A 22,147-nucleotide genomic window follows, 5' to 3' on the forward strand; every position below is an offset into this window, starting at 1 on the left:
TGTAGACAAGCTATTTCTAGTGCATCATCTGTGCAGCCAAGGACTACAGAGGCAAAAGAGAGCTCCACATTCCCTAGAAATCCCTGATCTCATTCTTTTGGCCAGCCCTGAAGCTCTTGTGAAGTTCTATATTACTATAGCATTTTAAATGAAGACTGAGAGAGGTTGGAAGGGTGTGTTTTTGGCAGTGGGTTGCTGCCCCATGGGGACGGAGAGGACCCTGCACTGACACGTGGAATTCAAAGCAGCAGGACTGGCAAGATTAGAAGAGCTCTCAAAAGAAAGTTTTCTTGGTTTTCCTTGGAGGACAACCTGACAGGTTAACATGGGTGACTAAGGTGAGAGATCTTAGCTCTAAAAATCTTAGAAATGCCTTAAACAGTTCAGTCTGATCTTTGTTTCTGTTCAAGGTTGTACCTGAGATCCCCAATGCGTCTGAGCTCTGCTTCATGCCACGCTGATCTCATGAATAGGAGTACGAGTGCGAAGTACATAAGGAGCTAAGTTTTAAAATGAGCAAGTGCTAACAGCTACCTGTGCCAACTTGGAAAAGAGACACCAAACTCAGGATGCTATTGGTAGCACACAGACTTCTGAGTCTTGATGTAATCAGCACCAATAAAATTAATCCAAGGCAGTCCTAAAGAGTGCGAGCATTGCACACTGTTGGTAAAGGAGAGAAGCAGAACAGTAAGGGTTTTTACTAAAGCTGCTACACAGACAGAAGTTTTCAGAGGGGACTTCTTCAAAATGTGAATATTTTAAATGTAAACATTCTTTGACACAGATGGATAGTTCAAGCATGAAATAAATAGATAGAAAACCTGCTACTTCTATTGTATAAGCTGAAAGAAATGCAAAAAGTGAAGAAATAATGCAGCATAACACCAGGAAGTAAATTTGAATGAAATAGAACAAACCACAAAACTAGATCTGTTACGGGAGACATTTACTTCAAACACAAGTTATGCCAGGAATAGCATATCTTCAAAATGTGTTATCCGTCTCGGTATCCTTCTCTATCTAACAGCTACCCTGTGCCTGCAGTTTGTATGGTGCTTCTGAAACCTGAGGTTAGTCAGGACCATATCTCTTTAAAAAAAAAACAACCACAGACAAAGAAGGAAAAACCCAGGCTGGGAAGGGGGAGCCAAAGCCTCTGCTGCATTGGGCTGTTTGGATACATCGCTGCTGCAGCAGTGGTCACGCATCCCTCCGCAGCCTGCTGATTTTGCAAAAGAGGGGGGGGGAAAAGCATCGTTCTGTGGGCCAGATGCTGTCAACCACAAGGAACCAATGGAAGAACTGGCACAATGAGCAGACAAGCATGTGGAAGCAGTTTATGGAGAAATAGTTAAATACCGAGCTTTGTCCCGGCCGATGCTGTAAGTATGAGCTCAATAAGCAGATCCCGTGGTCACTGCAGTTGTTTGTGGGAGATGTTTTATGGGTGTCCCGATGCTTTTAACACTCACAGGTGGAGAGAGCATCGACTGTGTCACGTTTAACAGTGCATTTAGGCAAATAGCTGTATTGTCTGTGTCTCTACAGGATTTTTGGGTGACTCACGAGCTGCAGGGCGCTGTCAGGGTGGGTGAAGCGTAGGACTTTTACACATGAGCTTGTTCTCCCCTCCTGGTGGCTTGTCTGGGCTCCACTCCGGAGACGTGCTCGCAGATTGCTGCAGTACCACCCTCCCTGTGCAAAGGCCTCTCGCTCAGTGTCAGCGCTGCCTTCAAGCACTGGGATACACAATACATATTTTCACGCTACAATGGCTGACTTGATTTAAAAAAAAAATCCTAGAATTATTTGTTACACAAGCTTACTTCATGCCAAATGCTCTATTCTTAATTTTTTCTTATGGATGCAATTGCATAAACTTATGAAATTCCAATAGCTTTGTGTGTTGCCATTGGGAGACTGGTTCTTAACACAGCTCTCCCAAAGAGAGTGCCAAGTATGATTTATTACTCAAAGGAATGAATATTTTCCTGTCTTTGGCCTGTTTCTAGCTGAAGTAGCTGTATGTATTTTTAAATGTAAACATTTGTTCATATGGAAATACAGTGTCTTGTTCTTCGTCGAATGATTTGATGCTTTTTATTCTGCATATGCCCTAATGATCTAGTACAGCTTTAAAACCAAGTAAAAAAGCAGAGCTAAAGCAAGTTCACAGCACTGGGTTTCTCAGTAAATTTTTTTTGGTAATCAGGCAATGTTTTTTATTGTAGCTAAACTATGTGTGTCAGCAGAGTAAAAAAGTAAGTAATGAGTATTTCCCTTTTTATTTTATGAGAATATTAATTTTGCTTTCATCTAAGCATAAGACTGTGGTGATTCACTCTAAAACAAAGAATATCCCCTATTCGATGGCCTCTGTGGTTGTACCTTGGTACTTACCCAGCCACTGCAGAAACCCCTGGGAGACCTCTCTCCAGCAGCAGGGGAGGTACCAGCAGGGCAGCTGTGATGAGCAGCCTGCGCCGGCGTGCTAAGGAGGGTGAGTAGGTGATGCCAGGAGAAGTCTTCTTTTGTGCACCTGTTTTGGGACTTGGCAGAACTGCAGCTCCTGATGGTGATGTAGCTGCAGGTCACTCCACACTTATGGCCCTATCATGCTGGTCACCTCCGTGGGAACATAAGGCAGAGCCTCCCTTACACTGAGAAACCCACAGGGAAGTTTTCCCATCGTTGCTCTTGGAGTTGCCTTCACCTCATATTCTCAGAGGTATTACAGGTCCATCAGCTGTTTATTTGCAAACTAGTTTCTTATTGCTTGCTACCAGAAACTGAATTAAAAGAGGCCCAATTTAGCCCTTAATGAGCTTATAACAAAATACCGTTACCCAGGGAGTGCTCCAGCAAGGAATGTGAATGCAGAGGCTGTGGTATTGTTAGTGTTCATTCTTGCCCCTTCCTCTCCCCCGTCAGGATTGTCACCCTCCCAACACCAAGCAGCATCTCTGGTTGGGAACAGCATTTCCAAAGAGAGTGATCATTTGCATTGTCATGTGAGCGTTGTAAGAATACAAAAAGGGTACAAAACCCCAATGCCACATAGAGAATTTCTGTTCCCATACTGGAAATGTGCAGGACCATGATATAATTTAATTAGATAAAATTGTTTCATAGGCTGCCTACTGTCGTGTGAAGACAGTGGGAAAAGTTCAGCTCATGTGTACTTCCATTGTTTTCAGCAGAATTACACCGGGGTGAATTTGGCATTTTTTGGGCCAACTGGAAAACCTTTTCCTTCTCTGTCCTTCTTTCTTAATTGTTTGCCTGTTTCTCAGACGTGAGTTTTTAATGGCCTCCAGGGCAACAGGCCCAGATTCATAAAAAAGATAATATGGAGGAAGTAAGATGCCCAAGTTAGGACCATGCTTGCCTGAGGCTCCCTGTAAACTCAATGAAAACACAGGGGCACTTCCAGGAAAACTGATAAAATTAGCCAGTGATCATTGCGCTTCACAATGTTTGGGGGACAAGTTGGACCCTACGCTCAAAAGCACGGTTTCTAAAATACTGGATCAGTTTTTATGTTAAAATATACAAAACTGTAGGTTTTTATAATCCAAAAGAGCATTTTCTTGAAGAGTTTAAATGGTGTCTAGCTGCCCAGTTTGTATGAACCCTTGGATTAATGCACAGAATGGAAAAAATACGTGCCAGATTTTGAAGCATATGATCTTTTGGAAGATTTAATCTTTTTAGAAATAAGTGTTAATTAGTTCAGCAATATTTTTTGCTATACACACAATTATTCAGCAATTATTTCTGCCTCAGCTAAGAAATATAACAAGTTGCACATTAATCTGGTGCAGTAGATTTTCTCTGTAGACCATATTCAGATTTTTCTTAGAAGCGTGTATTTAACGGATATATTTGCATTTTAGCAGTCTTGAACTAAATCTTTAAATGGGATGGTCTAGTTTATTAGCATTTTTCTCCTCCTTTTTGACCAGCTCAATAGAAGATAGTCATTGCTTGGAATTCTTAGCAAGTATGCTGTTGGTTGTGATGGAGGTACACCAGAGCTGTGTGAGGAAGGAAGGTTTCACACTGCCAGTGAAGACCTACATGTGTTTACGCACGAAGAAATGAGCAGCCATGAATGTCAGACTAGAAATAAATGAGGCTTAGTTGTCTTCCCTAAACTTACCTGTAGAAATTTTCTCAACCCAGGTGAAAACAAAATTAAAGGCTACATTTCTGGTAGGCGATGATTACATTTAGGACACTATGGGGCAGGTGTTTTGAGCTCCTCTGGTGACCTCTCAGGAAGGCATGAATGTGCCCCAGGCTCCTCTCAATGGTAAGGTTTAGCCTCTTTTCTTACAGGAGAGCGATACAGCTGGTTGCATATCCCAATCACCACCTATTTGAGATAAGACAGCTGGTGGAAAATAGTAAAGGTCAGAGATTTAACGCTCTGGTCTCCCATGAAGAAAGAAATAATAATGTTAGTATTTAAATTACCTGTTTTAGTTAAAGCTTCAGTGAAGCAAAAGGAGCAGCTTGTACCTTGTTTTAGGACAGGCTAATTTACCTGTCTGTCTCTTCATTAGTTATATATGGTACACGGTGGAGCTTTGCAGCACTAACAGCAAAATTATTGTCAGGTTTTAACTAATGTAAGCTGAGATCTTGAGCAACATGATAGTAGCTTCAGAGTGGTCTGATGTGCTTTACAACTAGGCACCAGCTGTCGCCGAATCCTGTTCCATAAAATTTGCACTATGAAAGAAATTGCTAATGTCAGGAGATGTCTGGAAGCCCATTGGGAGAGAAGGGGAATTGCAGTACTGGGCTCTCAATCCTCGCTTATGCTACCTGTGCCTTCCCCATAAACAGCCCCCTGTAAACCTTCCCCTTCCTTCTCAAATTTGTCCTTCTATATTGTTCTTTTTCTCTGCCCCAGGCCAATTCCTATGTGAATTATCACTTCTGATCAACTCTCATGAGGTCTTTTTGTAACAGCGGTGTTCCTGGCTTGCCCCCAATCCACCAACAGCATCTCACATTTCTCCTACTACCCAAATGTGAGTTTGGAGGCCCTGGCTGTATCTGTGCTCCTAAATACGAGAGCTAGGGAAGAAAAACCTGCTTAGGTCCTTAGCACTCCCCTTTGTGCTCAGAGGTGCAGCCCAGCTCCTGCCTGCATGGACCAGGACAAGCATGTGCTGAGCCAGGTTCTCTGTCTAGAGCAGTCCACAGACAGGGGATGGAGCGGGCTGTGCACTGGAGGGCAATTTTTTTTTGCACTGTAGAGTGATGTGGAGTCTCTTTCCAGGCACTAACAAGTAATTTTCACCTCATTACCTTCATGATCATGTTGGACTGGCATTGGAAACGCTTCCCTGGCTCTTGGCATAGGCTGGTGTTACCCCAGGGGTCCTGTGCCGTGCAGTAGCTCAGCCTAACGGTGTTGATCCACCAAGGCAAATTAGATTTAAGAGTTGAATAACTTAAAGTGCTTTCTGGTTTGCTTTCGTTACTTGTGTCAATGCTAAACACATCTCTCTAAATCATACTGGTTGTTTGATGTTTATACAATGCATGTATATGTACACGGGGCCTTCCCCCAAACAGCAGTAGTTGGGTGGAAAGATCATCACTTTGGGACATATACAATTATAGACAATACATAATTTGTTTACGTATGTTAGAGAGCACTCCCTTACTGCAGAAAAATGGATCATTGGACCTGAAAGAGCTTTTTCATCTCTTTTGTGATGCCACAAAACCAGATTTATTTCAGTTTCTCATTAGCTGTGACAAGGATGATGTCAGACAAGTTGTGCATGCCCTGTCTTATAAATAATAAATGAGAAGGACCATGTCTTCTCTTTCTCTAATGGATCAGTGTTATAGCTGGATAGAAAGAAGCTTGCTTTATGGAACGTAATGGAGTAACAACATTGCTCAGACTCAGTTGAGTGTATTGATCCCAGGGGCTCCTGCTTGCCCCTTCATCTTGATCTCTGGCATCTCTCTCATCACGTTGTAAAATATTACTTGGATTAAGAGAAATAACAATAAGCTCTTAAGGTTTTAGAAAAAAACAACCTAGAAATGACAGCACAAAGTGCATGTTCTTTTTGGCCAACGTAAACTTTATAATATAAAAATCTTCCAAATACTTTTTCAGGGGAGCTTTATTTATTAATTATTAATTTATGAAACTCCAATCTGAAATGTGCTTCTCATTTCTTTCTTTCTATTGCAGTGCTTGCAGAGAGAGCTTTGTTGTTGTAAGCTTCTCATTAATCATAATTTTCACTAATAAGGTGCTGTTCAATCAAGTAGTTCAAAACACTCTGCAAACACTCATGATTGCAAGTTTATGATACCCCTGTTGCTTAAGATAGCTGTTCGTGGATAATGATATTTCTGTTTTGTATGCTGAAACATCCATATTCAGCCCCTTGGTCATTTGCTTTCAGCGTTAAGCTGCCTTTTTAACCTTTCTAATTAGGAAAAAAAAAAGAGCACTGAAACACCTGTTTAGAAAGTAATATCTAGAATTAGATATGTTGTGAAGCAATAGAAGAAAAGGAAGAGATGTCAAATCATGGACGCACCAAATCTTGGTGGTGTTCTTCTACGAATATTTTTCAACGACAGTTGCTGTTGCCAATGACACCTGCTAAACAAACAGGCTGCATTTCAGAGCGTTCACACTGCTTTGCAGCATCAGCAAAGGAGTTAAGTATTCTCAGCTTTTAAAAGATTTTCTCCCCACTGTCTTGGCATGCTATATCAAGCCAAATCTCTGTGTTAATCTTGCTTCTGCAACATTTGGCATTCCTAGATGAAAATTTTCAGCATAGTGTGTCCCAATTTAGAGACAAGCCCTCCTACTTATGAAGAAGAAATTCATATAGATAAATTCCCTGCTTAAAAGCATGCTAGTCGTAGACAGAAAATGCCATACCATTTGTCGTCAATTTTGGCTGACAAATGGCATAGAGGTGAAAATACTTCTGGTCATGTCTGTCAAACTCTCTCCATACTTGTATAAGTATGTAGTGATCTTCAGAGCCTCTTCCTGCTGCTTTTATAAGAAACTAGGCTTGGTGGAACAGAAGAGAAGAAAGAAAATGTATTTATTTTTTATTAATATTAGCAACCGAAAATAAAATTTGGCCTTGCAACAAATACTTCAGAAGTATTTATCTGTTGATCTGAACAACACCTCTTGCCAGGTAAATGAACAGTACTCGTTGGAGCTCGTGTCACTTCCGAGTCTGTTTCTGAAACAGCTCCCTGTACTTTGCAAGAAGATTTGTCTGGCTGCTATATGGAATCGTTCTGGAGAAAGAAGACAGCCTGAAAGATATTCCCCACTTCTTTCTTATGGACCTGCCTCTCTCCTTGACATGAGTTATGGAGGCACGCAGCACCAACTCTGTGGTAGTGACTTTATGCTATAAAAGTACCATTTTTATACAACCTAACTGTCATTATTTCAGACCTTTTGACCTAAAAAGAGCCCTACTGTTCCCTCAAAACTCCTGCAAATCTGCCAAGACTGTAGGGATGTCACATGGGGAACAGAGACCCAGGAGCAGGGGTACACACCGGGCCTGTGGCCCAGATCTAGCCTGGTCCTGACCTTGAGCACACGTGAGTCAGAGGCACCATTTAGACTGGGAACCACATCCTGCTTTTGGGGCAGAGGGCTGTAGTACTGTAGATACAGTCTAAGCGCTGTATGTGTTTCCAAGATGGCAAGAGAGATGGTGTCCAGCTGGTCTAAAGGCTATATACATTTCTGTAAACGTAGGTGGTCTTTTATGGGTAGGATGGGAACTCTTAACCCTTCTGCTCTGCCATATGGCTGCCTCTGGCTTTACCTTGTTGCATAAAGTGAATTTTCTGTCAGTCCTGGATCTTAAATATTACAACATCCTTTTCTGTGCAGTCTTGCTCTGCTGATACTGACCCAGATGCTGTTGTGCAAATGGTTTTCCTGACTAACCACTAGAGTAAGGCTGCCCTGCTCAGTGCTTTGCTCGATTCCTCTCTTTTCCTCATCATGAAGCATGAGCTGCCTATCCTCACTTTCAAAGCCTTTACAGCCCTCGTTCATGCTCTGCTACGGCACCATGAAGCTGACCTCCCTTTTTGACTGGCTAGTAATAACAGTCTGTAATGTTCCCACGTTATTTTTTCAAGTGAACCTCTCGGTATTTTCTCCCACAAAAGTTCAGAGGTTGCTACACGCTGATCCGAATCACATGAGGATGATGAGGAAGCACTGTGCAGCTTGTGTCTGCAACCACATCGCATAACGCGGCCCTACGTCCCTACCAGCTCGTGCTAACGGGAAGTAAGGAAATCGCAGTTGCCTTTATCTCCTCCCTGCCTTTCCTCATTACTGCCCTCTTCCAAGAATATTTTAGAACTCTATTTTAGTAATGAAGTATTAAAAATGGACAATCTTTCAGCTACTTCGGTGTTACGGCAACACCAGGTCCTGCTAATGGGTGCTGCAGGCTCTGTTTCTAGGTTTGTTATTCTGGGGTTGGTACTGGGATGTTTGGACTGTTATTATTAGGGAAATGGGAACTGCTGTGAAGGAAGTTTTCTGAGACACCAGGCAAGTCTCCACACTTCAAGCAAGCCATTTTTTACACAAGTACTGTAACGACTAAATACCAAGTATTAATCACACATGCCAGTCAAGCCCAAGGTATAAGATGACGATACGAAGATGATCAAGGGAATGGAGCACCTCTCTTATGAGGAAAGGCTGAGAGACCTGGCTCTGTTTAGGCTGGAGAAGAGAAGAGAAGACTGAGAGGGGATCTCATCAATGCTTATAAATATCTAAAGGGCGGGTGTCAAGAGAATGGGTCCAGACTCTTCATTGGTGCCCAGCAACAGGACAAGGGGCAACAGGCACAAACTGGAACACAGAAAGTTCCATCTGAATGTGAGGAAAAACTTCTTTACTTTGAGGGTGATGGAGCGCTGAACAAGCTGCCCAGAGAGGTCTGGAGTCTCCTTCTCTGGAGACATTCAAAACCCGCCTGGATGCGTTCCTGTGTAACCTGCTCTAGGTGAACCTGCTTTTGCAGGGGGGTTGGATTAGATGATCTCCAAAGGCCCCTTCCAACCCCTGCCATTCTGTGATTCTGTGATAAGATACTGTCAATCTGATGCTGCCTGGTTGGCCCTGATGGCCACAATCTTTGATTGCTTAGTCCCTGAGGCTGAGTTGGCCAGACTCGAGAGCCATTCAAAGAAGGAAGACGGAATTAACAAAGGCTTCTTCTGTTTTCCCCAAGTGCCGCTGGGTACTGCTGGTGTTTATATACACTTTTCCATAGGTCAGGACCGGTCTGGTCTGAAGTAATACCTCCTGTTCTCACAGGTCTGGTCTGTTCATTCAAGTAGTTTATGTATTTGCAGATTGGTTGCTGATTACATGATTCCTAATAGTTGCAGATAGTACCTTTATTCTAGATTTGATACTATTATGCAACTATACCAAACAAACAGCTATTACAAAATATTTTTCTTCCTGCCCTAAATGAGGCAGTCCTGTGGTATTTCTGGGTGCAAGGCAAAATGGATGTGTTTCCCTCTTCTGCCTTAAATCGGGCAGTCTTTTGGTATGTCCAGGTGCAAGCAAATAGAGCAAAATCTTCAGCATCAACATTGAAATTCCCTGCTGGCTGACTGAACATCAGAGTGAGCTTCTGTTTTAGGAGACTACACTAAAAGCAATTTTTGATGTAATGTATCAATTCATTTTTGGTTTAGACCCATACATTTAGCAAATATGAGATGCATGAGTGAGCTTTCGTTAAAATAATGCTTTGTTGACAACAGAAAAGTATTCCCAAACCATAAATACAAGATCATTTAATTCTGTCTAGTTGGAGAAAGTTGTTCTGTTTCTGTTGGAGAAATTAGGAGTGAATACAGTGACCTGGTAACATGCCGCGCAGGCCAGTGAACTCAGCTGCTCTCAGGTAAGAGGGTAGATGTGAATTTCGGAGTTGAGAGCTCGTCCCACCCCTTCTCAGCTGCCATTTCCCAGATACACAAATTTAGACACTGTCAGCTTAGATGTCCCAAGTGATTCCCAGGGCTTGGCTGTGCACAGAGGAGCTCCATGGGGTTGGAAGGGATCTCCTGGAAGAGAGCAGTGCTCTGATGTCATAGGCTCCGAGAGTCTTTTTTGGAAGAAAGCTGATCCGTCTCCAAAGCTGACACTTTTCTCTGCTTATATCTCCTTTTGGAGGACTGCCTGAGAACCTCACCACTGTTATGATTCATTTTTCCCCACTCTAGGCTCAATTGACTCTGGGATAATTTAAACCTCTATATTTTTGTGCCTCCAGGATCTTACAGGTTAAATAGGATGACTTCTTTTCCTGTGCTCACTTGTCTAATAGCTTTAGAAAGGATAATCTCACTTTTTCTTTGCTATCTTTTCTTTCATTCTCGTTGGCTAAAAAAGGCCAGTTTCTCTCAGTCTCTGCTGAGAGGACAGGCTGTTGATTTTCTTGGCTGTCCCTGTGGTTTCAAGGCATGTCTTTGGGGAACTCTCATTAGTTTCTTATAACCATCTGTCACAGAGCTGGTTCTGTATCTAACATTACTGTAATAATTTCCATCTTTTCCTGCTAAATTGATAGTTTTCAATGTGGTCAGTGTTTCTAAACTTCAGAAGATGAGATTTATGTCAATCCTTTCTCTGGAAACTAATTTTTCGACAGAAGATATTAGGTTGACTTTGCATATGTTGTTGTCTTTTAACTTATTTTGCATTTCCTTTCACATCTTTAATTAGTCTTTACTTTCTAAAGCTTTGCATGCTATTTATGTTGCACAAAGGATCTGTAGTTGCCCAGATCACTTTTTCCCAGTCACGTAGTACTAACCACCATTTGATTTATTAAAAGTATTTCCTACTAAAGCTGCAATTTTGTGTTCCAGGGTTCTTGGACAGAGATAATCTAGTTTCTGCCAACTAGACTGAGTTAGCTTTAACTCCTATCTCAGTTACGGAAATTCAGTTTCTGCATGTTTTTTTCTACTAGCCATGTCGTCTTGGTCCCCATACTGAACTCTAAAAATAAATGGCAACGCTCCTTGCCTCTGTTACCTTACCTCTGTTATAAGTTATGCATGAGGCATTTATAAATAAAAAGGCCATATCTCAAATTGTGCCCAGAAATCATTTGGAAGCTTTTGCAGAGCAAGAGATGCATCGTTCGATGAAGTGGTACACTGCACACAATCTGCAGTCCAAAACTGCTGTGAAGGTCCCTGACACGATGAATCAGAGCTCAGTTTTGCTAGACGCAGTTATGTCAGCAATACACACTTGTTTCACCTGGAGATCCCTCCAACCAAGGCTGTCTGCATATCTCATACCTCCTGAAGGAGAGAATGACTTGTCAGGATTATGATGTTATCAAGATTATCTCATCACAGGCAATAGTAATTGAGGACAGGATAAGTATTAGAAGGCGACTTGGCTTCTTGAATGCTCCTTTGAGAGCCGCTAATATCTTACCCTCCGTCAAAGTATTGTAATATTCTGTAACTGAAGACTTGAAATTTCCTTGCCAGGTTTTTGTCAGTCAAATGCAGATTTCTGAGTTGTAGGTCTGAGAATTTCAATCTACCTCAAACCTTAAAAAAGGAGATACTGCAAAATACATTCATACAATAAATAAATAAATCCCATTTATGTATATCTGATACAGGTTAGTGTTTTGTGGCTGTCAATCTTGCCTGAATCTAAATATCTGTAAACAAAAGGGGGAACCTCCATATAATAATAAAGACTCATTTAATGAGAGAAAAAAAAAATAATTCAGCACTTGAAACAGCTTTACTTCTCAGGAGTTTCAAATTACTGTTATAAGCAATTCTTTCCAACCTTCATTGCAGTCATAACAATGAAAAAGACCCTGAACTGTCCTTAGAAGACAGAAAGTCCAACTAAGAACACAACGGCTCCGAACAGCAGGCTAACATCCTTCCTTCCTGGCCATCTGTGCTGCAAGAGAAGGGAGCGAGGCCAGCTATCGTATTGATTGCTGAGGTGACACAGTGTTCAGGGAACGGGAATGCCTAAACCAAACATCAATTCATTTTACTGATTGAAGATAATTTTTTAAAAAATCTGAACCCATCCGCTCTTAATTTAAATGTTGAAGTAAGATCAGCAGGAAGATTTGAATATAGCTAAACCCTTCACTTGAAGGTAAAATAAAAAAAAATATTTTAAAAACATTGTGTGAAAGGATAACTTTCCATCTGTATGGATTACTTATGAAAATTATTTGGAGTTTGATTTACTTAATAGATAAGAAATCTTCCTAAGTATATTTTTTTCTGCTTTAGACATTTGAACATAGACAAAGACTTAATTATTTATGATCATCTAAAACAAATAACAACACAAGCTGTATTCTGATTCAGTATACTTAAGCCTGAACTGCCTGTTAGTAGTTTACAAGGTAGGAGGCAAAACAGATAAAGAATTCCGATGCTAAGATTAGGTATTCAGAATTTCAAGCATAACTGACTTCATGGTAAAGAAATATTCTTCCTAAGTTCATCTTTAACATAAGTTCATTTACTGTTTCATCTTAAGTGCATTTCTGCAACGTGCGCTTCAGGTGCACTCTTAGGCTTCCTGTATCTGTTACAACGGTGTTCTGTGTACCGCGCTGTAAAAGGCCTTTACGTAAACATGAAGGATATTTGGCTTTCTTTGTAGTTCAGCCACTAGCACTATTGCAAAACAATTTGTGAGTTTTCCAGGTTACTCATCTAGAGAAGTGCTCAAGGGAGATACTTCTGTAGCTAAAAGAATCATTCTAGCAATCCAAACAAAATCTAATTAAAACAGAAACAAAGAGAAAGAAATCTGTAAAAGTACTCGCTCCCCCCCGCGGACTCATATTTTCAGAACACTTGACCAACTACTTTTCCTTCCAACCCCGTGCCACTTAAAGAGACTTTAACAAAAACTGCTGCTGGCATAACTATTCTGAAATGTTAGTATTTTATGTACAAGGGCTCAGTTCTTACCCAGTCCTTAATCTGGTTTCTCATCAGGGACTCGCGAGACTGACATCCCGCTGTTAGATAATTCATAAACTCTTGTATTGGCAAGTCTGCACAGAGCCATGTGTCGCTGTGGTAGACGCTCCAGCCTCGCTCAGATACTAGAAATTATGCAGCTGCATTTAGCCCAGTGTTCAGGTTGGACTTCGTGTACGCTGCTTTAGGGCAAGCAGAGCTTATCAATTAAGCTGGGCATCTCTAAATGGCATCATATTGTGCAGCCAAGTCATAACCCATATTCCTGCTATTTTTTTCCTCAGCTTAATAGCCCCATTGTTCATGTTTTTGACTGTGGAGCTCTTTAGGTTTCTGTATTACGGTTCATAGACAGCCTCGGTTTCCTGTCTCATTGGAAAACCCATCAAATGGTTCAGAACTAACGCTAAGCACAGCTTGTCCTTTTGTGTGGCACCCACTGCATTCAGTTTCAGAGGAGAGGTCTAAATATCCCCAGGTTTCTGGAGAACAGCAGTTCTGGTGAGGTTTTAACCACGTGGCTCTTTCCCTCGGGTTTTTTTTAAGCCTTTTTCTCCAGCTGCTATGGATTGCTAAGAAATCACCGAGCCATTTTCATTGGGTATCTTAAGTTTGCTTCATCAAACTCTGATAAAAGGATCCTTTATACATAATTCAACCACACATTCCCAAATGGTTACTGTAAGATCATTTGAGTACCACAGATTCAAACTGTGAGTTAGTCATATTTATCAAATATTGTCAGTAAATAAGTCATATTTATTAAATCATTTTTAGAGCTTTCATATTGTTGCATGTAGTCATACTTCCTGAGTCACCTTTTCCGTAACTAAAGTATTGCAAATCTTCTGTTAAGCACTTTTACTTGTTGAGAATTGCATTTCCTTTGTTCCTTTGAGAAAGAAACAGATGAAGTTGGCACGGGACCTATTTTTTGGTTTCAGTTAACTTAGCCTTATTCTTGAGAATAAGTATAGTACTTTTTCTTTGGCCCCTGAGACAAATATCGTCTACTCCATGGCTTGGGATAGCAGTGAACTTAGCTGATGTATTCTCGCAGTGTTGAACTGTGAGGAGATACTGCCTTCATCTTGAGACCCATCGGGGCGTCAGCTCTGCTTATTGCAGCGCTGGATCGTTATTGATCCACTGCTTCAGGTTTGGGAGGCAGCAGCTTCTCCATTTGCTCAGGTAACTCTCAACTGTTTTCCAGTACGTGCTATAGATGTATCCATACCAAATCTACTATTTACTGTTATGGGCTAACTTCACTTTCTGCTGCTGGACATCGTCACCTGTCTTTCAGTAATAAAGAAGTTTTAACAATTAATAAATTTCAGTGACTGTCGGATGACCACCGTGCTGTGATGCAAAGAGCCGGAGAAGGGGTTCCCTCAGCTGTAAGGGAGCTAATGTCACCTTGCAGACAACAGACCTCAACGTTGCTTTGAACTTGCTGTGGACCCTGGTGTATGTTTTGATGAGCACTGTGTCTGTCTCTGCGCTCACCCACACTCTTGCTGGTGCAGCTTTTTTTTCTTTTCGAAGTCTTGTGGTTTGAGTAGGTGTTAAAGCTGCCTAAATGTAAACCAGTTGCAATTAATTCCTAGAACACCTTCATAAATCAATCTTTTCTGCGCTTCCTCAGAAATGTGAGCACTGAGCTAAATTGTTTTGGTTTTGTTCTATGACAAAACTCCCATCGCTCAAATCTTTGCTGGAGATTTTTATCTTGGGGAGCGCTTCCTCTTTCTGCGGACGGGTCTTAGCACACTCTGGAGGTAGGCAGACATGAATACAGAACTTTCTGTGCCATGATCAGACTGCCTCGCTATACCTGCCTGACTTAATGCATTAGTGATACTGTCCTTTGAAGAGGTAGGGAGCTGGGTCTAACGACTTTGAGAAACAGCCTGAACCACTGCTTTCATGGACTTGCAGATCAGTGCTGTAATGTTGTTTAAACTGCCCACTGACAGCTGGCGCTTTGAACAAGGCCTGCTGCCTGTAAGGGCTTTGGCTTTGCTCTCTCTGGTTTATCCATTTTTGGCATCAAAATGAAGTGAAAGATACTTAAGTAGCTGAAGGGGGCCTACAAGAAAGCTGGGGAGGGGCTGTTTGCAAGGGCATGGAGCGATAGGACGAGGGGCAATGGCTTTAAACTAGAGCAGGGCAGGTTTAGATTAGACATTAGGAAGAAGTTCTTTACAATGAGGGGGGTGAGACACTGGCCCAGGTTGCCCAGAGAGGTGGTGGAGGCCCCATCCCTGGAGACATTCAAGGCCAGGCTTGATGAGGCTCTGAGCAACCTGATCTAGTTGAAGATGTCCCTGCTTACTGCAGGGGGGTTGGACAAGATGACCTTTAAAGGTCCCTTTCAACCCAGCACATTCTATGATTCTAATAATTTTGCCTCAGGATTTTTCCTTTGAGCAGATAGAGAAGTCAAAAATAATACATTCAGAGACATTGATGAGGAGGAACTTCTTTACCCTGAGGGTGGCAGAGCACTGGCACAGGCTGCCCAGAGAGGTGGTGGAGTCTCCAACTCTGGAGACATTCAAAACCCGCCTGGACGCGTTACTGTGCAACCTGCTCTGGGTGACCCTGCTCTGGCAGGGGGGTTGGACTAGATGATCTCCAGAGGCCCCTTCCAACCCTATGATTCTATGATTCTATGATTAATATATGAATATATACAGGCATATCTTTGGTATATGATAAGTCAGTTTTAGAGGAGATTGGGCTTACTGTGGCTGAAGCCGTGCTTCTGAGTTTCTGCTGGTCCCTGCAGGGATCAGGAAGGATGGATCCTTCCCTTCATCCTTTTGGTGTGTGATACGATTTCTGACTGTGCATTTTGGGGTTTTCTTTTAGCTTTAATTTGAGGCACTGGAGATGATTTACTACAGACAGACTGGAAATGAAGATACAGTGGTACGTTGTATGTCATTACAGTCTCTCAAATACCTGGTTGGGTATCTGGTTCAATGCAGTCAAGGTTAAATACATTCCCAGATTTGTGATTAGCTTGGCAGAGTCTTCTGTGGGTTTTACCCGCCTCAATCCCTACGTGGTATATAGTCATCGACTCAGGTTTAGCTAGGAATTTTCTTTGTTTATCAAACTTTCTGCTATTCTAGGCACCTGTGGCAATTAAGGAGTTGATGGCCAGTGATTATACCCCTCTATGGGATCTAAGAGGGATAGTTGCAGCTCTTTCTATTGCTGGTGTGGCCTTGGAAGGGGTAGGCATAAACAACAACATTTGGTCCAAAAAAAGCAATGACTACAAAATTTTCCCCATTTTTTATGTGTTAAATATTTTTATCCTTGTACATATATTTATCATGTTTCATCACAAAGGAACAATGCCTACTTGCCAAATGCATCAACACCATCACACTCTAGAAAAAGAAGCACTTTTGTACAGCTACTATCAATCTCTCCTCCATATAAAAACCAACAAGTGCAGCATTTTTATTCATGATAACATTAATAGCATTAATAATTTAGTATTAATACCATCAATAGTAAAAATACTATCAATAGTATTAATAGTATTGAAGTATTGGCATTTTTGAAAGCTTTTAGTTTACTTTTAATTTTAAAATTGTATGTGATAAAGCATGAAAGCTCATGTAGTGCATAACAATATAAATGCAGAGCCTTATACTTCGCTGATGGCACTGATTTATATCTGCTGATGGCCTGGACTAGACATTTCAGTTGAATTTGCTGCACCAGAACTGTCTAGACAATAAACATATGAAAGACATATCTACTTTACTTCCAGCATTTCTAGTTTGCTGGCACATTATTACACTGTATCAGGTCCATATCAAATTTCTGCAGAACAGCTATCTCCGAGAAGCAACTACGTTTGTGTGGTACTTGCAGTTGTGTGATAGCCTTGAATTTAATTTAACCTTTGATAGAAATGCATTTTGAACCCAGCTAGTATACTTGTGCACTGACAGGAAGAATTTGTATTTAAGAGGTATTTGTCTCCTCAGGTTTTTGACCCCTGGATGGTCTTTTTTTCGAGGTTTATCTGCTTTTTCTGGAATGCAGGCTGTATACAGATAGCTCTATTTCAGGCTGTCTTTAAGCCTGTATGATTGAAACACTGGAGTCTAAATTTGCTGAACGGTTATATACAGGTTCATTTCTATACAAGTTTCTGTATCCTGTTCCACATCTACACATAGAGCACTGTGTCATAATGTGCAATAGTAGAGTTCACATTAACAGTGTTAAAAGTTGACGGTGTGGCAGCACAAAGCATCGCCTGTCCATTCTGTTCACCCGTCCTTGCTGGATTCATAGCGAGTGTGGTTTAGGCTCATTCAGACCTACTGCTGCTAATTCATGGAGTGGGATTTTAATTGTGAGAATTAAACCTGTCATATGCTCTGCCTCATAAATCCAGGAGAAGGCAGAATTTAAGTGAAAGAGTGGAACCATTCTGTATTTATAAGGGTATAGAGGAGATTACAAATGAGCCCTGAGGTGACCCCTTACTGCTTGAGATCAAAGATTAGGCCTCAGGCATGCTTGGTTTCTAGTTTGTTCTGCGTCTTTTGGCACTCCTTTGTCAGCCTTCAGTTTTGCCAGGTATCCTTGCTTTTTCCCTTTTAAAGGGATGTTTCTCTCATGCTCATGGGTTTAATATAGAAGAATACAATTTCTTAATATGTGCCGTAAAGAACATCTCCCTGTATTTGCTGGTGAAACCATTACTGGTAAAACCAATCTGATGTCATGTTAATGAGATGAGTTGTAAATTTTCATTGAATTTACTCTTTACTAAGGAAGCATTTTGGGGAGAGTGAAATGTCCTAAAACAAAAAAGTGCTTTTCCCCCATCCCCTTTACACGTGGACTATTTGTATCTGTGATGCCACAAGAAGCTGTGATTAGCATGAGGCGATTGTGCCACGGTGTATCCTTGAACCTTGAAAACAAGTGCTAAGTACGGGCAAATTTACTGATGAATGCAGCAGATGGACAGGGTACCTTTGGCTGGGCACATCCCACTGCAGCTCTGGGCAGGTGGCTTGCTCTTGTGCTCTGCTGCTCACTATAGCTCTGCTGCTCAAGGATATATATACCTCCTGTTGTTGTGGTCTTGTTTATTCCCATAGAAGTCAGCATAACCAATAACGGTTCTGTGATCAGATTGTGCTTTTAAACTGTATGAAACACAAATTGAGGATTTGCTACTGCAAATTGAACTTTGGACTGTGGTAATTCTGGTGGTTCTTGCATGCTTTCCATGCTGCTGGAAAATCTAGCAGCAAAACTAGCAGTTTTGATTTAGTTGTTATTCTTGAGGAAATAAACTTTTATAGTATGTGAAATTTAGACTGATCACAATATTAAAAGGATGGATGAGGTGCAAATAGATAGATAGTCAGATAACTACCAATGATTTTCACACCAGAAATTTCTGGAATAGTATTAATATATATGTATCTACCTGACTTGCAGGCAAAATTAGGTATTTGCATAGCTACGCACTAGCACCCATGCCTGTGGCTTCATACCTACAGCTAATCACAGGCACCCACAAAACTGAAGATTGTTTTTACAGATTGACTACTAAACCTCCCCCACCAAAATTCAATTAAACACAGATATAAAATCCTCCAGGAAAAGGTGTTTCCTTTATAAACTAATAAATCCCACAGTAGAAAATTGGCATTGGCAATGGTCGTAACTGTTTTTTTCCCCAGGAGAGATTTATGGTTGTGTCTTTACCAATGAATTCAATGACGGTACGTTCTCAGATATTGCTGCTCAATATCATATAAAGCTATAAGGTAACCTGTATGACCACATCAGGCATTGAAGAAGTGCCAGGGTCAGGAAGTCAGTGTGCCAGGGTCAGTCTGTATCTGGTATCTGAGAGCCAAGTTGGCTCTCTTTCTTACCATGGGAGACAACAGAGAGATGACCGTGTCAAAATCTCTCTAGGATTGTAACGTGATCTGGTAGCAAACTGACAACCCCATTTGGTCGCATCCATACTGGCAAGACCAAGCTCCTTCGAGGACTATCAGAATGATTTGCCACTGTCGAGATGTCACTTCATGCTGTGATACAGCTTGCTCTTCTGCTAAGCAAACTATTTATTGAATTAATTTTTAGGCCACTTTTGGGTACTTTGGACCTATCCATTTTCTGGACAAGGTGTCATTGTCGAAAATCCTATAAGATATTCCTATGTTCCTAGGGTGTATAGGTACCAAGAGCAAGTAACATATCAATTCTTTTGAAACAAGGGGCTTTTCAGTGTCCTGGGAGAAACACAGCAATTACTGACTTACTGAGATAATGGATTTAGCTAGAGTCTTGTCAGCAGGCAAGTCATGTACAGTGCTATGTGCGAAATCATGCACAAAATTGCAATGAGTTAAAAAGCTTCCCCACGGCAACATAATAAAGGGCAATCTTTGAAAGGCCAAGCCTAGAAATAGAATGCAGTCCGAGAAAGTGTGTCACTCACTAATTATGGAGAGGCTGTATCTTAAAGTCGTAATTAGCTCTCTATTATAAACCTAGTTTTTCTTTTTAATTCCCCAAGACAATTGAAGCTGCTCAAATAACTTTAAATATTTTTCATGTCTGGTTTTACTAATGATTTTTGAGGGGAAACAGTATAAACTGGCCTGGTCTTCCAACTATGGCCGCACCACGGAGTGCCAGGACCCCCTTGAGCCTGGCTTTCCACTGCAGGCAAGGTGCTTTTCCTTAGTGCTCCCCTCCCAGCTGCAACCCAGTGTGCGGCAAGGCTGCGCTGGTTTTACCCCCTGTGGAATCATTCATAGCTGGGCAAATGAGGCTGGATTGGCATGGCTGTTTGCTTAAGTCTGTATTACTTAAGTATGACTTCAGTGTGGAACTTTTCTTTGGATTACCTGCTAGATATACATTTCAGCATCTGTAGAAAGAAAAATTTATATTGAAGCCATTGAGTAACAAAGTATGCAAAGTTAAATTCTCAATGATGCTTTTCACGGTAAACATGCATTCAGAATTCATCTTCAGTCTATATACTTTGACTTACTAACTGAGTAAGTAAATTCCCAAATATTAAAAAAAGGTATTCAAGCCACAAATTCCACCCTCCTTTCTTTCATACCATTTGTATTTCAGTATCATACTTATGCAGGAAACTAATTCACCTTTTGCAATTTAGCCACAGTTGTTTCCCTTTCTGGGTCAGGAAAGAATGTCTCTCTTACTGTTTGAAGAGGGACATCCACAACTGCACATTATGAAAAGACTTGCCAACACTGTCAGGGGCTCAGAGAAGGATTTACATTTGCACAGAGACAGAACAATAACGGAATGCCACTGTCATCCTCCCGGCTCTCTCAAACATATCGTCCTTGGGTAACAACATGTATATTGAATCAAAGGGTTTCTGCTGCTTGACAGCACACGCCTTGCCTCACTTAAATACGATTGTGGTGCTACAAAAATTCTCTGTGTCAGCTTGAAGGAAAGAGTTCCTGAAGGTATATGCAGCATAGGGTAGTTATTGTCCTATATAGCTGGGAGAGGGGATTAGCTGGGAAGACTTCGAATTCTCCCTATGGAAAGTCATGCAAGCTAGTTAATCTCTTCCCCTAGCTGCAAGCCATTTGAGTAGAAGGGCAAAATCCTTCTCCATAAATGTTCTGCCCAGCCTGATATTTTCTTTGATGGCATAATTTTATGTCAAGGATGTAGTATATATCCTAGAGCCTTTTTTTTTAAAGCAGATACTGAAGCAAAGGAAGAAACTGAAAACTTGCCCATTTATTCAGCATACTTACAGCTACATGTGTTAGTTATTTTGCTGATAGAATGATACTGTAGTGGAGGAGAAGCAGGAAGCCTCACTGCTCTTTTTCAGTTCTCCATGCGCATACAAGTACTGTAATGCACAAGGCAGTTTATAATTAGCATCATGACTCACTTAATACTAGTAACTGCAACTATGCCCTCAGAGGAAATGACTTTTCCATACCCTTCGGTTCAACTGTGTTTTTTATTAATGACCCACTCCTTTTCTCTTGTGTCTCTTCTTCCAGAACTCCTGAGCTGATGTTAAGAAGTGGCTTCTAGCAGGTGTGAGGGAGAAGACAAGTCAGAATTTGGCCCTCACAAATACTCTTCCAACTGTGCCTGCTTCCAGAAAAAAGGAAGACAAAGCAGAAACAGCAGCTTCCAGAATTCCTCTCCTTCTCCAGAGGATAAATATAAAACGATTGCACAAGAATATAGCCTGAATTACATTAAAGAAACTAAACAAGACCTCCGTGCTTTCTGAGACCTGTCCTATTAAGTCTGTTCCTGACTGTAAGAGAATGAACTTCTGTGAACACTTAAGCAAGTGGTTTAAAAGAAGACTGGAGAAGTAGCAGATGGTGAGGCACACAGACTTCTTTGGTGTTTCAGGGGTGGAGTGAACACTGAGTTGAGCTTCACATGCTTGGGCTTTCTAGTGTCCACTGAAGAGATGATGAGCCACCAAGCATAGAAGATTAAATAATTATTTGCTAATTTATAAATCCAATATCTGCTTCATGTACTTATCAGGAAGATATCAAAGAAAAAGAGACAATGGAGATCGAGGATAAGAACAGGTAAAAAAAATAATTAACTCCTGAAAGAATCTTCTGACATGTTCTTGCTCGAATGCCCATGGTCAGTAAGTTAAAGACTGAGTCTGAAATTTGCCTAGCGTTTGTAGAAAATTGCTACTTTTAATGGTGAAATTCATTTGTGAAGTTATAAAATCATACATAGGTGCCAGGTTCTGCTGCATTTACTTGTGAATGGTGTCTGTGAAATTAACGAGAACTGCTTGAAAAAATTCATCACTCCGGTGAGTAATGGATTCATAGTCTGACTTTCAATTTACCTACACAGTCTACATTCACTATAGCATTTTTTGAAAACAAGTTTTCTTCCTGCACTTGCCTAACTTTGAACTCAACATACTGTTTTACTGTGAAGAATGTATAATCTTGCTAACAGCAAGCAAAGCAAGTTCCTTGTGTGAACAATG

General features: G+C 41.1%; 1 protein-coding gene across 2 annotated transcripts in view; it reads left to right on the top strand.

Moving 5' to 3' along the window:
* Positions 1-1,164: 1,164 nt before the first annotated feature.
* SACS (sacsin molecular chaperone) overlaps positions 1,165-22,147 on the top strand; it is a 65,011-nt gene continuing 44,028 nt past the window's right edge. For both annotated transcript variants that reach the window (XM_074569210.1, XM_074569231.1), the window contains exons 1-2: positions 1,165-1,385; positions 21,168-21,722. In XM_074569210.1, coding sequence (XP_074425311.1) covers positions 21,700-21,722 — 23 coding nt within the window. In that variant the 5' untranslated portion in view covers positions 1,165-1,385; positions 21,168-21,699. The remainder of the gene's footprint in view (positions 1,386-21,167; positions 21,723-22,147) is intronic.

Source organism: Larus michahellis, chromosome 1, assembly GCF_964199755.1.
Source record: "Larus michahellis chromosome 1, bLarMic1.1, whole genome shotgun sequence".
NCBI lineage: Eukaryota > Metazoa > Chordata > Aves > Charadriiformes > Laridae > Larus > Larus michahellis.